At 43.5% G+C, this 17,991-nt stretch overlaps 1 protein-coding gene and 1 pseudogene across 1 annotated transcript in view; both read left to right on the top strand.

Annotated features, from left to right (window-relative positions):
* LOC126158025 (esterase E4-like) overlaps nt 1-17,991 on the top strand; it is a 209,560-nt gene that overhangs the window by 171,884 nt on the left and 19,685 nt on the right. The window contains exon 12 of the mRNA XM_049916414.1: nt 16,569-16,698. Coding sequence (XP_049772371.1) covers nt 16,569-16,698 — 130 coding nt within the window. The remainder of the gene's footprint in view (nt 1-16,568; nt 16,699-17,991) is intronic.
* Nucleotides 648-765, top strand: LOC126163450 (5S ribosomal RNA; annotated as a pseudogene).

Here is a 17,991-nt window from a genome sequence, read left to right as displayed (position 1 = left end):
CACCTTAGCCTATACGCAGTATACATGCAATAGAATATCTACAACTGTTTAGATGGAAGAAAATGATGTAATCACCTACGCCGCCACAGTTGTTGTATTGCAATTGAAAATAAACGCGCGTTTTCGCATTCTGCCCGAATTCTATTGGATTTAAGTTGAAATACAATTGATTTAGATATTAAATTCACTCTAATTTGCGTATAAAACTGTGACTAATTTGCATAATAACGTATCGCGGGAATGTGTATTCTGCTTCGCTGCTTTTCAAAGTGTGTCTCTACAGGTACGAACACACTGAACACACACTTGTATTCGTGTGACAAAAGCAAACAGTCTCCAAAAGTCAAATTGAAGAATCTATTACTAGCCCTTAAACCCAAGCTGCGTCATTTCATAAACATTGCTGGTCGGAGATAGATATCAGAGTATACGTTTTCCCATCGTATGGGAGACGTGCTCTGTGGTGACAAATCAGGGGAACGAGTAGGCCAGTCAAGAATCCATAAGTTCCTCAAGGCTTTTGTGGCGTGAACTGTATTCTGATGGCACATGCCATATGGGGCCTTTGTCATGAAAGGAACTATAATTTTTGTTTAATTTCCGCCTTCATCATGTTCAGAAATTAGGTCAACGGTTATCAAAATATAGGTGACGGCCTTGCCGCAGTGGATACAGCGGTTCCCGTCAGATCACCGAAGTTAAGCACTGTCGGGCGTGGCCGGCATTTGGGTGGGTGACCATCCGGGCCGCCATGTGCTGTTGCCATTTTTCGAGATGCACTCAGCCTCGTGATGCTAATTGCGGAGCTACTCGACCGAATAGTAGCGGCTCCGGTCAAAGAAAACCACCATAACGACCGGGAGAGCGGTGTGCTGACCACACAGCCCTTCTATCCGCATCCTCAGCTGAGGATGATACGGCGGTTGGATGGTCCCGATGGGCCACTTGTGGCCTGAAGACGGAGTGCTTTTTTTTAATCAAAATATTTATCAATAACTTCAACACAAGATTACAAATGATATGACTCATCGATGCCTTCCTTCCTTCGTTTTCCTCTTTCCGAGAAAGGAGACGATGAACACCAAGTTCACAGCTAGTACACCACTGCAGTAGATCTGATGTATACAAGCTTTAATCCGCTATTAGATGAAGGTCTATAGATACGGCGGCATATGCAATATAATATAGACGTGATAGAGAAATTTTGTTCAAGGTCACATACCACTGGATTGGAGCGGGGATAAGAAGTATGAAGTAAGGTAAATATCAGATTGGTTGTAGTTCCTTGCGAATTTTGTCAATCAAAATATACGGTCCTGTCACACTAACGTGAACACCTGTCAAAAGCCTGAATAACCACCTTTTGCAGTTTGGACCGCTGTGCGACGTACATGGAGAGAGTCAATGAGGTTCTTGAAGGTATGGAAAGGGACCTGAAGCCATTCCGATTCTAATGCTGTGGCCAGCTGCGCTAGATTTCTCGGTAGAGGATCCACGGCGCGATAGCCCGATCGAGGTGGTTTCCCAGATTCTCGATTGGGTTTAAATCCGGGAAGGGGCAATTGTTGGCCAGGAGAGTACGGCAAACTTATCGAGGTGCTCTTCCAACCAATACAGGCACTGCGAGCCATGTGACATATTGCACTGCCCTGCTAGTAGACGCCAAAGTGCCGAAAAAAACTCCATGAAGAAATGTACATGGTCTCCAATGATAAATGCACACTTCTATTGATCCATTGTGCCTTCAAAAATCACGACATCATCCAGAGAATGCCACGAAAACATTACCCAGACCATAACGCTCTCTCCTTGTTTACTTTCTGCTGTACACGGCCGACCGAAGTGACCGAGCTGTTCTAGGCGCTTCAGTCTCGAACCGCGCGACCGCTACGGTCGCAGGTTCGAATCCTGCTTCGGGCATGGATGTGTGTGATATCCTTCGGTTAGTTAGGTTTAATTAGTTCTAAGTTCTAGGTGACTGATGACCTCAGAAGTCCCATAATGCTCAGAGCCATTTGAACCATTTTTTGTTTCTGTTTTTGCTGTACACGCCATGTGTTCCGTGGAGCATAAATCACGATTCATCTGCAAATGCCACCTGATGCCACTCGGTGGACTTCCAGCTGCAGTACTGTTGTGCGAATTCCAGCTTTCATCGACGATAAACAGCAGTCCGCACGGGTGCAAGAATAAGGCGCCTGCTGCGAAGGCCCACACACAGCGAAGTTCGCTGGACACACGTTGAGGCGACACTGTTGGCAGCCCCTTGGTTCGTCTAGGCGATCACTTGCTCAACAGTTGCACATCTGTTCGCCCAAACACATCTCCGCAGCCGTCGTTCGCTCCTGTCATACATGGCCCGCGATACAGCACAGGTTCCTTGGCGCCAGTTTTGGATAGCGCCATTTTGCCATTCACAATATACTTTACCATTGCAACAAGTGAACAATTTACGAAATTAACCGTTTCAGAAATTCTTCCACCCATGGTCTGAAAGCCAATAATCATGCCCTTTTGGACTTTAGATAAATCGTTCCGTTTCGGCATTACGAAAACGATTGCACGTTTCCCTGACACATTTTAAACACTACAGGCCATTAAAATTGCTACACCAAGAAGAAATGCAGATGATAAGCGGGTATTCATTGGACAAATATATTATACTAGAACTAACATGTGATTACAGTTTCACGCAATGTGGGTGCATAGATCCTGAGAAATTAGCACCCAGAACAACCACCTCTGGCCGTAATAACGGCCTTGATACGCCTGGGCATTGAGTCAAACAGAGCTTGAAAGGCGTGTACAGGTACAGCTGCTCATGCAGCTTCAACACGATACCACAGTTCATCAAGAGTAGTGACTGGCGTATTGTGACGAACTAGTTGCTCGGCCACCATTGACCAGACGTTTTCAGTTGGTGAGAGATCTACAGAATGTGGTGGCCAGGGCACCAGTCGAAAATTTTCTGTATCCAGAAAGGCCCGTACAGGACCTGCAACATACGGTCGTGCATTATCCTGCTGAAATGTCGGGTTTCGCAGGGATCGAATGAACGGTAGAGCCACGGGACGTTACATAACTGAAATGTAACGTCCACTGTTCAAAGTGCCGTCAATGCGAACACGAAGTGATCGAGACGTGCAACCAATGCCACCCCATATCATCACGCCAGGTGATACGCCAGTAGGGCGATGACGAATACACGCTTCCAATGTGCGTTCACGGCGATGTCACCAAACACGGATGCGACCATCAGGATGCTGTAAACAGAACCTGGATTCATCCGAAAAAGTGACGTTTTGCCATTCGTGCACCCAGGTTCGTGCTTGAGTACACCATCGTAGGCGCTCCTGTCTGTGATGGAACGTCAAGGGTAACCGCAGCCATGGACTCCGAGCTGATAGTCCATGCTGCTGCAGACGTCGTCGAACTGTTCGTGCAGATGGTTGTTGTCTTCCAAAAATCCCCATCTGTTGACCCAGGGATCGAGACGTGGCTGCACGATCCGTTACAGCCATGCGGATAAGATGCCTGTCATCTCGATTGCTAGTGATACGAGGCCGTTCGGATCCAGCACGGCGTTCCGTATTACCCTCTTGAACCCACCGATTTAATATTCTGCTAACAGTCATTGGATCTCGACCAACGCGAGCAACAATGTCGCGATACGATAAACCGCAATCGCGATAGGCTACAATCCGACCTTTATCAAAGTCGGAAACGTGATGGTACGCATTTCTCCTCCTTACACTAGGCATCACAACAACGTTTCACCAAGCAACGCCGGTCAACTGTTGTTTGTGTTTGAGAAATCGGTTAGAAACTTTCCTCATGTCAGCACGTTGTAGGTGTCGCCACCGGCGCCAGTCTTGTGTGAATGCTCTGAAAAGCTAATCATTTTCATATCATAGCATCTTCTTCCTACTGGTTAAATTTCGCGTCTGTAGCATGTGATCTTCGTGGTGTAGCAATTTTAATGGCCAGTGGCGTATACGATCCACTGCTACTGCTTCCATCTGTAGTCTGTGAGTGATTTTTGCACATTGACGTCGAACATAGGAGGTCACTTTGACAGGACCATATATGAGCCTTTAGTTCCCAGACCTCTATCCCACACGAAGTTAACTGTTTGTAACATTCTAAGTCCTGAAGCAGAATGAGAGCTATACGTCAAAGGAATTATTTACTAGAAATGAGTTAAACGAAATTCATCACTAAATATAACACTGGCGCACACACAGATTTGCTTCAAAAATTGCCAAATCAAATGCAGCAGATCCTCTCGCCATGATTGCAAGAGTTGAAGAGTTACAAATCTACAGACTCGCTGCGTCCTTGTGACCTTTTACGGTAACATCTGCGGACAATCTGGCTTCAATCTGACCACCAGAAACTAAAGCGAGACTCGTGACCCAACGCGTCACCACAGAATGCCAATCCATGTCCCAGTTAACTCTAACTTCACATCCTGTTGTCTGTAGTATGGTGTCGGCGGTAAATGACGCATAGCAATGCAAGATCCACTTTACATCTTTCTGATCCGCCCCTTCTTCAGACACGTCGAATAATGCTAGGACTGTCTTGTGGTACAGTCCCTTTCTAAGGGCCCGTGCCTACCCTTCTTGCCACACTGGTGTCGTGAGTCCGTCTCCTCGCTATTGGTGCTGTTGTGATTTCACTACACGCAATTGACAGTGCGGTCTGTCGGTATAAGGCGCTCCTGTCTCTTATGCTAATATTTCGGCCTTTCTTAAAGTCCGAAAGGTGTCGATAAGTTGCATGTGGATGTCCTATGGGCACTTTGTGTTACAATCTCCAGCTCAACATACATATGCCAAGCCATGGAAATACTGGAGCATCATGTGTTTTTGGATGGGGTCCGCCTTTAGCAAAACACAATTTTGTTTTTTGTCCCAAACATGTTTCACTGCAGTTGCAGCATCATCAGCGTGCTTTTATTTTATGGCTGTTAAACATAAAGAATGTTCTTTACTCTTTGTATACATGTGAATGTTAGATTTTGAATCGTAATTACAGATTTTCGAAGAAACATAAAAGTAATGCTCTTCTGTGTTCTGAGTACCCGGTATTAAAGCTTCTGCTTGTCTGTCCTATATAAACTGATTTGCAGTCTGACGTGTTAGTTGGTGAATACCAGATAAGTTGTGTTTGTCTGTGCTTGTATTGGTTGTCCTTAGTTTCCTCTGTGTTGAGTTATCTGTCCTGTAGGCTATTTTTAGCCCTTGGTTCTTGAGTATGTTGCCTATTTCGTGGGCTGCTTTGTTGTTGTAGGTGAAAATGGACCACGTGCCTGTAACAGCTGTCATTCCACATTTACTGAACACCTTATGGACAGGAAACATAAGCCAACAGACATCAATACTTACTTGAAAATCCGCAAACGCAGCAACAGTCCCCCTCAAAAAACTAAGGATTGCAGAAAACTATCAAATACAAAAAGCCATAGTTGAAGGAAAACAAGTAATAAATGAACACACAGCTCTCTGCAATGGATCTCTGTTCTCTGCCCTCAAATTATACCACCAATCTATCCAGCCTCCACCCCCCCCCCCCCACTTCTCACACACATACATACACACAAACACACGCACACGCACACGCACACGCACACACATCAAAAAGTTTTGCATCACCCCCGTTCCCAGAACACCTGAAGATAGACTTTGACTTTGGATACTGTACCACAGACACAGTCCCTCTGACTGTTCAGAGATGTCATTAAACCCGCCCAAAGATGTAAACAACCATGCATGAGCAGCGCCTATTAGGCGAAAGGGGTCCGACAGCCGATCAGTTTTAGTCATTCCACCAGGAAAGAGATACACAGCTCGTGTTGTCCGTAGTTCAACCATGCCTAGACGGTCAATACCGCGGTTCGATCGTGTCCGCATTGTTACTTTGTACCAGAAAGGGCTATCTACAAGGGAAGTGTCCAGGGGTCTCGAAGTGACCAAATCGATGTTGTTCGGACTTGGAGAAGGTACAGAGAGACAGGAACTGTCGATAACATGCCCCGCTCAATCCGCCCAAGGGCTACTGCTGCAGTGGATGACCGCTACCTACGGATTAGGGATCGGAGGAACCCTGACAGCAACGCCACCATGTTGAATAATGCTTTTAGTGCAGCCACAGGACGTCATGTTACGATTCTAACTGTACGCAATAGGCTGTATGATGCGCAACTTCACTCCCGACGTCCATGGCGAAGTCCATCTTTGCAACCACGACATCATGCACCGCGATACAGATGGGCCCTACAACATACCGAATGAACCGCTCAGGATTGGCATCACGTTCTCTTCATTGATGAGTGTCTCATATGCTTTCAGCTAATCGTCGGAGACGTGTTTGGAGGCAACCCGGTCAGGCTGAACGCCTTAGACACACTGACCAGCGATTGCAACATGGTGGAAGTTCCCTACTATTTTGGGGTGGCGTTATGTGGGGCCGACGTACGCCGCTGGTGGCCATGACGCCGTAACCGACCGATAGTGCAACCATATCGGCTGCATATTGGCAAGGAATTCGTCTTCATGGACGACAACTCTCACCCCCAACGTGCGCATTTTGTTAATGTCTTCCTTCAGGATAACGACATCGCTCGACTAGAGTAGCCAGCGTGTTCTCCAGACATGAACCCTATCAAACATGCCTGGGATAACATATATGTGTAACATATGTGTGTGTGTGTTTATGTATGTATGTGTGTGTGTGTGTGTGTGTGTGTGTGTGTGTGTGTGTGTGTGTGTGTGTATTGAATTTCTCTGAGAAATTCAAAACAACCGTCAATGACATCTTCCACTGTTCCACTATCTGCCATCTTGTTTTCACACCTTCTACTGTTCCACTGTCTGCCACCTTGTTATTACAAATGGTTCAAATGGCTCTGAGCACTATGGGACTTAACAGCTATGGTCATCAGTCACCTAGAACTTAGAACTACTTAAACTTAACTAACCTAAGGACGTCACACAACACCCAGTCATCACAAGGCAGAGAAAATCCCTGACCCCGCCGGGAATCGAACCCGGGAACCCGGGCGCCGGAAGCGAGAACGCTACCGCACGACCACGAGCTGCGGACTTGTTATTACAGCCCGTAAACAGTGACAGTGACAGTTCAGTACACCGAATTACAATGAAGAAGATCACAAAAAAAAGAAACTGCAAGTGAAACATAATGCAAATAGGTACACACACACAAACTCACACACCCCTTTCACGTGAATTATTAATCTCAGGCATACCCATAACAGTTTAGAAGTCGTAATTTTTGCGTAAATGTTTTGTCTACGGTAAGTTGCATATGGTTGCAGGAGACAAACTGTAAAGAAAAAGTCACTCAAAAAACGTAATACAGCAGGAAAACCACACCATGTCGTAAGAAGGTACGAATACACAATTTTGTGTGCTCTTCAAAAACCTGTAATTACGATTTAGAAACTAATATTTATATGTATTTAAACAGTAAAGAACATTCCTTGTGTTTTAAAGCCATAATAATAATAAAAAAACACTGATGATGCTGCAACTGCAGTAAAACATGTCTGGGACAAAAAACAAAACTGTGTTTTGCTTAAGGCGGACCGCACTCAAAACATATGTTATTGTTAAAGCAAACACAGACAAAAGAGCTTCAACATCAAGATGATTATACACTCCTGGAAATTGAAATAAGAACACCGTGAATTCATTGTCCCAGGAAGGGGAAACTTTATTGACACATTCCTGGGGTCAGATACATCACATGATCACACTGACAGAACCACAGGCACATAGACACAGGCAACAGAGCATGCACAATGTTGGCACTAGTACAGTGTATATCCACCTTTCGCAGCAATGCAGGCTGCTATTCTCCCATGGAGACGATCGTAGAGATGCTGGATGTAGTCCTGTGGAACGGCTTGTCATGCCATTTCCACCTGGCGCCTCAGTTGGACCAGCGTTCGTGCTGGACGTGCAGACTGCGTGAGACGACGCTTCATCCAGTCCCAAACATGCTCAATGGGGGACAGATCCGGAGATCTTGCTGGCCAGGGTAGTTGACTTACACCTTCTAGAGCACGTTGGGTGGCACGGGATACATGCGGACGTGCATTGTCCTGTTGGAACAGCAAGTTCCCTTGCCGGTCTAGGAATGGTAGAACGATGGGTTCGATGACGGTTTTGATGTACCGTGCACTATTCAGTGTCCCCTCGACGATCACCAGTGGTGTACGGCCAGTGTAGGAGATCGCTCCCCACACCATGATGCCGGGTGTTGGCCCTGTGTGCCTCGGTCGTATGCAGTCCTGATTGTGGCGCTCACCTGCACGGCGCCAAACACGCATACGACCATCATTGGCACCAAGGCAGAAGCGACTCTCATCGCTGAAGACGACACGTCTCCATTCGTCCCTCCATTCACGCCTGTCGCGACACCACTGGAGGCGGGCTGCACGATGTTGGGGCGTGAGCGGAAGACGGCCTAACGGTGTGCGGGACCGTAGCCCAGCTTCAAGGAGACGGTTGCGAATGGTCCTCGCCGATACCCCAGGAGCAACAGTTTCCCTAATTTGCTGGGAAGTGGCGGTGCGGTCCCCTACGGCACTGCGTAGGATCCTACGGTCTTGGCGTGCATCCGTGCGTCGCTGCGGTCCGGTCCCAGGTCGAGGGGCACGTGCACCTTCCGCCGACCACTGGCGACAACATCGATGTACTGTGGAGACCTCACGCCCCACGTGTTGAGCAATTCGGCGGTACGTCCACCCGGCCTCCCGCATGCCCACTATACGCCCTCGCTCAAAGTCCGTCTTCTGCACATACGGTTCACGTCCACGCTGTTGCGGCATGCTACCAGTGTTAAAGACTGCGATGGAGCTCCGTATGCCACGGCAAACTGGCTGACACTGACGGCGGCGGTGCACAAATGCTGCGCAGCTAGCGCCATTCGACGGCCAACACCGCGGTTCCTGGTGTGTCCGCTGTGCCGTGCGTGTGATCATTGCTTGTACAGCCCTCTCGCAGTGTCCGGAGCAAGTATGGTGGGTCTGAAACACCGGTGTCAATGTGTTCTTTTTTCCATTTCCAGGAGTGTATGTGGGATAGAATGAAGAGGGCTGTTTATGGACGACGTGACCCACCAACTGTTACTTTTACTTGTTTTAGGTTTAAAACGAATCTGTCTACTTCACTGAACATTACGTTTATTTCACATTCTACAGCCACACAAAGACACACACCGTCAAAGACCTAGTTTCTAGTACTTGTCTCTCCAAAGACTCTAGAGCAGAAGTGCTGCCAACTTTTGTCCGCCACTTAATTAAGTACAAACATATAACTGTAATACACTCCCTTATTTAATTAAGAAAAAAAAGGGAACACATCAACATGAAAGAACCATCTTATTACATAAATCTAACAGTCTTGGTTTTGCCAGCGGCTTCGTCAGTATACCTGCTAACTGGTCCTCAGTTGAAATATGTTGAATGCCTAACTCTCCTTCCAATACCTTTTCTCGGACGAAGAAATACTTTATTTTTATATGCTTAGTGCGATGATGGAACTCGGGTTTTTGTGCGAGTTTCACTGTTGCCTGATTGTCAACCTTAAGAACTGAAACTTCACTCAGCTTTCTCATTACTCTAAAAAGTCTTCACAGATAGATTATCTCCTTCACAGCTTCTGTTGCAGCTGCCAGCTCTGCTTCTGTTGTAGATGTTGCAGTCACTGCCTGTCTTTGGCTGAGGCAGGAGATAGCTCCACCTGCATGTGTAATAAGTACACCAGATGTTGACCGTCCAGTTTTGTTGCACCCTCCAAAGTCTGCATCGCTGTAGCAATCTAATATGCCACTGCACAAATTTGGACGATAGATTATGCCTAGGTCACATGTACCTGCTACATACCGGAGTCGTACTACATCTTCTGTTGATGCCGTGTCAAGAGTTCGAGACACGAAGCTCACACTAAAAGCCAGGTCAGGTCTCGTTCCAAGCATCAGGTACATCAGTGCTCCAACTGCTTGCCGATAGGGAAAGTTACACTTCTTTGCATTCTTTCCTTCTACCTGTAATGTATCTGGTTCCTTTATAATTGGTGTTGAGTCAGGTTTGCACTATTTAAAACTGAAACGCTCCAGAATCTTCTTTGCGTAGGCTTGTTGAGATATCTTGATTGCATCGTCATCAAAGCGTTTTATCTCAAGTCCAAAGAAATATGATGTTGGTTTCACAGTGATCTTAAATTCCGCCTTCAACTCATCAACAAACTTTCTGGCATCCAGCTGATCACTTGCCATAACTAACCCATCGTCTACATAAACTAACAGTTTCTTGCCACCTTCTTCTCTGGTATGTAAACAAGGATCTGCATCACTTGCCTTGAAACCTGCTGATATGTGAAATGCTCCAAACCGTTTACTCCGACATCTTGGAGCTTGCTTAAGTCCATACAAACTTCGCCTTAATTTGCAAACTCTCTCTGTGCCATCATTATACCCTTTTGGCTGTTGCATGAATATTATTTCTTCTAGTTCTCCATACAAGTATGCTGTAGACACATCAAACTGTATTGAACGAATTGTGCTCAACTTAGCTACTGGACTGAAGGTCTCACTGCAGTCTACACCGTAGCGTTGATTAAATCCTTTGATGACAAGTCTTGCTTTATATTTCTCAACACTTCCATCAGGATTAGTCTTTACACGAAAAACTCACTTACATGGTATAGCTCTTGCTCCTTTTGGTAGAGTAGTAAGTTCCCATGTCTCATTCTCTTGTAGTGACTTCATTTCATTTTTCATAAGCGTGCTTCCAGTAAACACTTTGTGTACTATTTACAGCTTCTTCATATGATTCTGGTTCTTCATTTGTTTCATTAAACATCTCTTCAGTGAACATTACAAAGTCATTTAGCCACGAAGGTTTCATTAATGTTGAACGATTTCGCAGTTGTCGATGAGGTTAGATAAAGATTTACTCTTCTCTGGTATCAGCACTGCCCTCTTCAGTCTCTTTGTTGGAGTTTACCTCATATTTTTCTTCAGCTGCATACTTTCCCTGATTACTTTGCTCAACATCCTGCAATGGTAATTTGACTTGTTCTTCACAACTTGCAGGCTTTTCATGGAAGATTACATCTCTGCTGAGAATGACTTTGTTTTATTCTTTTACCCAAATTCTGTAACGCTCATCCCTATCATACCCCACGAAATAACCCTTGACAGCTTTCTTATCCACTTTCAATCTTTTTTTAACTGGACTGTGGGCATAGCATGTAGAGCCTATTATACATAAATGTTTTATACTAAGATGGTATCTGTTCTTTCGGACATGTCCGTAAGAACAGATACCATCGATGATCATGCTGCTCGTTAGAATGAAATTACAATGAAATGAACACCCTAAGCTGCTTACAGGCGTTGACATACGTCAACAGGGACATATTTTCATGAAAATCTGTCCCCGTTGACGTATGTCAACGCCTGTAAGCAGCTTAGGGTGTTCATTTCATTGTAATAAATGTTTTATTCTTGGCTTCGTGCCAAACCACAGCTCAAATGGACTAATTCCTTCCACAGATGATTTTGCAGTTCGATTCAAAAAGCACGCTGATTCTCCAACCAATTCTGCCCATATGGCTGATGGGAAATTAGCTTCTTTATTTGAATACTTGAAGTTTCTTGCCATTTCAACTATAATTCGCATGTCCCGCTCACTTCCACATTTTGTTGCGGTGTGAAGGGTGCTGTCAGACTCTGAGTAACGCCTTCTGCTTGCAGTATGTCCTTAACTTCCTTACTGTCGAATTCTCCACCTTGTCACTCAGCAGCTCTTTGACTGTATGACCCAGCATCTTTGAATGTTGAAGAATATATTTCAATGCGTCTTTAGCTTCAGACTTTTGCCTTACGAGAAAGCAATACCGAAATTTTGTGTAGCTGTCTTTGAACACAACATATATCTCTTCTTCTGAAAAGATTCACTGAAGGGTCCACAGACATCAGCTGACATTAGTTCACCTGGGCAGGTTGACTTCTCTCTGTGACCAAATGGTAAGCGATGTGCTTTGCCATAAATGCATGGCTCACAAAGTGACTTCTCCAAGGGAACATTTATGCCTAATTCCCTTTCTAACATTCCTCTGACATGATGTTTATCCTGATGTCCCCACCACTCATGATACAGCTGCACTAATGAAGTTTCTTCAATGGCATTTACTTCAGCAATTTCTTTGGGCAAATTTGGCTGAATGTCTGCCTTGTACAAGGTACCAAAGGGCTTACGGGTTCCATGCAGCACTACCTTGTCATCAATTTTAAGCCAACACTCTCTTGTTGATGACTTAAATTCACTATTAGGATTCCGGTCCTGTGCAGCTAACACTGAAAACAAATTTCTAGATAATTGTGGAACAAACCATCATTCAGAGATGATAACTGAATATTTCCTTTTCCCACTGCCATTAGAAATCTCTTCCGGCTGCCTTTACACCACATGGAGTGTCAAATTTTAGAAAGTCTGTAAAATACTGTGAACAGTTTGTTACATGCCTCGTAGCTCCATTATCAACCCACCACGATGCTGAATCTGCCTCAACTGTATAGGCCTCTTCACAGACAGACATTAGCACAGCACTAGCAGCAGCACAACTTTCTTGACTTCTATTTCGATTTTTATTTGGTCTTCCATCAGAAATCCACTTTTTGCAGTCCTTTACCCAGTGGTCCTTACGCTTACAATAACTGCAAATGTCACCTTTTCTTAGGTCATTCTTGATGAACTTGCCTTTGCCATCTGGTTTTTGTTTACTTACATTCACCATTAATGCTTCCTTTGGTATTTTGTCACTGTTTGGATTCTTCTAGAAATTCCTTTCAAACATACATAACTGCACTGTTAACTCATCAAATGTTCTTTCTTCGTCCTGTGTTAACAACATCCAACTTGATTGAAAAGTTTCAAATTCACTTGGCAGAATATGCAACGTTTTGCACACTAACATAAGGTCTGGTAAAACACTTTCGTTTTTAGCTTTGAGTCCATTGTTTAACTCATTCCACAAACTCTTCAATTTTGCAATGTGGGTAGAAACATTATCACCTGGTATCCAGCAGAAGGAGAAAAAGTCTGTGCAGATTTTGAACAACTGATCCTTGGATGAAGCTTCAAACTGCTGCTTTAAGGCGTCCCACATAACACCAGTTGTTTCCTTGTCCATTACCTTTTGATATACTTCATCACTGATGGCGCTAGTTATCATACACTTTGCATAACTATTTGCCTTTCGATACAAATCGAACTGTTCCTTGTGTTTCTTTGCGTGTGCATCTGCTGCGCCGTCTTCCAGTGGCTTTGGCTTAACTAACCTAATGTCAGTAACATCCAATGCACCTTCATGGTAATCCAGCAAGTCTCTTATTTTTCGTTTCCAAATTGGCCAGTCCATTTGTCCGTTAAGTGGTTTTATATTTTTTGACATATCCATTTCTGCTGAATCTTTGCTTCAAAATACAATAGGCCTATATGACCGAAAGTTACTTACTGAAAACAAATCTTAAAACCTAAAACTCATCTGTCAATGTTTCTGACCTCAAATCTCAGCTGGCTGTGCTCCACTCAAAACTCAGTTGACGACAATCTAAACTCAAATTCTGACTACTGTATTTTCTACTGGGCGTGAAAACTCTCGTTTTTGGCGCTTACTTGCACTAACACGGTTCAGAAAAAGGTTTTACAACAACGGTTTTCACTCTCAAGCACTCGTTATCGCATTTTATTAACTGTTCGTCTCTGTTTCGAGTCTTTAATTCACTTACGACCCTTAAGCGAAACTGGGCCCATAACCTGTTACTTTTACTAGTTTTAGGTTTAAAAATAATCTGTCTACTTCACTGAACATTACGTTTATTTCACATTGTACAGCTACACAAAGACACACACCGTCAAAGACCTAGTTTCTAGTACTTGTCTCTCCAAAGACTCTAGAGCAGAAGAGCTGCCAACTTTTGTCTGCCACTTAATTAAATACAAACACATATAACTGCAATACCAACCACTCTGGGGGAACTACGCCTAATCGCTATTGAGGAGAGGGACAATCTGGACAAACAGTGACTTGATGAACTTTTGGACAGTATTCCACGATGAATACAGGCATGCATCAATGTAAGAGGACGTGCTACTGGGTATGAGAGGTACTGGTGTGCATAATCTTGACCACCACCTCTGAAGGTCTCGCTGTATGGTGGTACAACATTCAATGTGTGGTTTTCATGAGCAATGAAAAGGACGGAAATGATGTTTATGTTGATCTCTATTCCAATTCTCTGTACTGGTTCCAGAACTCTTGGAACCGAGATGATTCAAAACTTTTTTTGATTTGTGTTTATGAAATAATAATAATAATAACAATGAAAAATCCTCAAACCTACTCTCTCTCTCTCTCCCTCTCTCTCTCTCTCTCTCTCTCTCTCTCTCTCTCTCTCTCTCTCTGTCCCTTACGCCCACACACACACACACACACACACACACACACAAAAGGCACAGACTCCTCTGAAAGATTCAGAACAACTGCCAGGAACACCTTCAACTGTTCTGTCAGCTATCTTGTTTTTACACCTTCAGCTGTTCCACTGTCCACCATCTTGTTTTTACAGTTTGTGAAACAGTGACAGTGACAACTCAATAACACAGTGAAGAAGATGAGGAAAATAGAAAACTTAAGTGAAACATAATGTAAATACACACACACACACACACACACACACACACACACACACACATAGAATTAATTAATTTCAGCCATATTGTAATTTTTGCTTAAATAATTTTGTCTACACTAAGTCGCATGTGGTTGCAGATGATAAACTGTGAAAGAAATCAGTCGCTCTAAAAACATAACACATCAGGAAAAGCTAGAATACATAATTTTACGTTTCTTCGAAAATCTGTAGTTACGATTTAAAAACCAATATTTACAAGTATACAAACAGTAAAGAACATTCTTTATGTTTAACAGCCATAAAAATTAAATCCCACTAATGATGTGCAATTGCAGTGAAACTTGTTTGGGACAAAAAACAAAATTGTGTTTTGCTAAAGGCGGACCACAACCAAAAGCAAACCGAACAAAAAAGAGCTTCGACCCCAATATGATTAGTGGAGAATCAGTTTGTTAGTGTTGGTCAAGGTGCTCCTGGTGCAAAGCTTTCAATTTCTGTCAGATCATCTTGTTGTATTGGGCTGTAAAATAAGGAAGGTTAGTGTACAACCTCGGATGAATGAACAAAATCAGCCGTGTACTTTTCAATCGAACCTTCATGGCATTTTTTTTTTCATTTCGGGTACCACAGCAATGAATTTATTAAAAGACGGTGTCAGTTTCCACTTTATCTGTATTAATTTCATTTGTTCGCAACTGGTTTCAACCTTCTAGTCCATTCTCAAGTGATTTTGTGGTTCTGCAACAGAAAACTATGCCTTACGTATTAAATTGTCAAAGTCTTGAAATTTGTGTTTTCTATTTATTTTTAATTTATTTTATTTTCCATACTATTTCATTTCTTGCTTCTTAACTTTATTCAGCTGAACAGACAAAATGCAGTCACAGTATTTGAAATTGTCAAAGGTGTTGCCACAGTGGTAAAACCGGTTCCCATTATCACTGAAGTTGAGCACGGTCAGACCTGGTTAGCACATCGATGAGCGTCAGTCCCCATCTGCCGAGTGCTGCTGCTAACCGGGATGCATTCAGCACAGTGCTGACCACATGACCCTCCATATCCGCATCCAGTAAAGCCATTCGTCTGAGGATGACACGGCGGACGATCAGCAGCGTTGGAATTTGCAAGGCCTCTTCGGACGGAGTAAAATATTAGAAATTATTATCCCATGCTTATGTCGCGTTTGTAAGTGGCAAGCGGTCAAACCAACAAGACAGCATTTGTGAACCAAAACGAGTAGAAAACACAAATTTTGAGACGCTGACATTTCAATACGTAAGAAAATGTTTATTACTGTAAAACCAGAAAATCACCTCAGAATGGCCTAGAAGGCTGAAACTAGTTGTGAACAAATATAATTAATACAGCAGAAGAGAAAAATGAGACTGTCTTTCACCGCAGTTGCCTTAACCTACTTATGGAAACAATGAAAAACATGAATCTGGATAACTGCATAGGAATTTGATTTGTCGTCCTTCCGAATCTAAGTCAAGAAGTGTTTTGCCACTCTGCCACCTAGATACTTTGAAGGTCATGAAAAGGATTGGACAGGCTGACGGTGCAGGAAGTACCTGACGCACTAGGGACCATCAACGGAGAAGTGTCACTGTTGAGCTGCAAGACCCACACCAACCTGTCTGCAAAAGTTCTGCCAAGTCAGTACAGTGGGTGGTCTTCTTTAAGCTGACGGAAAAGCTACTTCTTGTTAAGAATTTTGGATTTCCTTTAAGCCGATCTCTTTTTTGTAAATTTTGTTTACTTGCCCAATAGTATTATGCAATTTATAGTTTTGTAATATGTTTTAGAAATAATAATAATAAGAGTAATAATGAAAACAGGTGCCATGCACGGTGAAGACGCACACGCCATCCTCTACTCTCCGGAAGATGACCGAGAATCAGATCCAGATTCTGAGGAGGCGATAAACGACGTCTGGCTGTCGATGCTGACAGATTTCGCAAAGACTGGGTACGTACGGTATACCGCTGAACTGACTGTGAAGATTCGTTTTTCTATATAGGATATAGATAAAAGCTAACAGGTTAATCGCCACTCTCTCTCGCCCTATACTCCGTTTTCTTTAATTTTTTTGTAACGTTACTAACACGTCTTATCCAATTCACTACTCGTAAGTAAGTTCATAAGTCTGTCGTCAAAGAGTCTCCCCATTCGTACACGCTAACTTGCAAACGGGGATGTTATTCGTATGATGTTACTCATCGACTTCTGATCTACATATGAATTTTGAAACAAAAATATTTTTAGATTAGGCCCAAAGTAGCTATGTAAAATAAAAGTATAAAAAGAAAATACGTTATGCAGTAGCTCGACGCAATTTAATGCAGTAACACTATTTTCCAGCTTAGTGTCTCATCCCTTACAATTCCTATAGCGGCTTCTGAAACAAGGTGGGACTGATGTAAGTTTGCGAAATGTCCAGAAAGGGAATTTTAGAACCAATTCCGACTAAAGGGGCTTGTACTAGGAAGAATCGTCCAGCAAAACTGAGGGTTGCTGAGCGAGTAATTAAGAGATGGATGTTGGGAATTATTGGTAGAAACCGGAAAAACAACAAATGAATCATAGAACAGACTGGAGTGGAAAACGTAATTCTCACTGAAAAAAAAGGCCGATATGGATATTAGCTGAATAAATAATCAGGTGACGGATTATAAACTAAAGAAGTACTTTGCAAGGTTCTAGGAGGTAAGAAAAGACCGAGACATCGACCAAATGGAAGGTGGGCAGATTTATTTATTCGTGTCATAAGTATCAAACTTCAGTGTGTGACATACATGCATACACACATACAGGGTGACACAGAATAATGGGAATGTTTTAAATAAGTAGTGGCAGCCATGGGCAGGTGGCAGCACTGCGGGTTGGCGACAATTAGCGAGTAAATAGTCCGCCATTTCAGCAATCATGGATCAGTAGAACGGACAACAGCGTGTGTTAGCCATAAAAATGTTTTATAAAAACAATGATAGTTTGGTAGCAGAGCAGAGGGAGTTTCGACGTTTTTATAATTTAGGACGTCATGATACCGTTCCATCGAAACACACGATAAAATGCTGTGAAGAGACTGGATCTGCCCTCAAGAAGAAACCAACAGGACGACCAAGAAGTGTGCGTTCTCCAGTGAACATTGGTGTTGTACGCGAGTCTGTGTTACGGAGTCCACGGCATTCAATTCGTAAGCAAGGAGCAGTGGTTAAAATGTCCCGGGAGAGTGTTCGCAGAATTTTTGATCTTGATTTA

The sequence above is a fragment of the Schistocerca cancellata genome, chromosome 2 (genome assembly GCF_023864275.1).
Source record: "Schistocerca cancellata isolate TAMUIC-IGC-003103 chromosome 2, iqSchCanc2.1, whole genome shotgun sequence".
In the NCBI taxonomy this organism is placed as follows: domain Eukaryota; kingdom Metazoa; phylum Arthropoda; class Insecta; order Orthoptera; family Acrididae; genus Schistocerca; species Schistocerca cancellata.
Note: the sequence above shows the minus strand (reverse complement) of the source record. Positions and strands in the feature narration are given on the sequence as shown.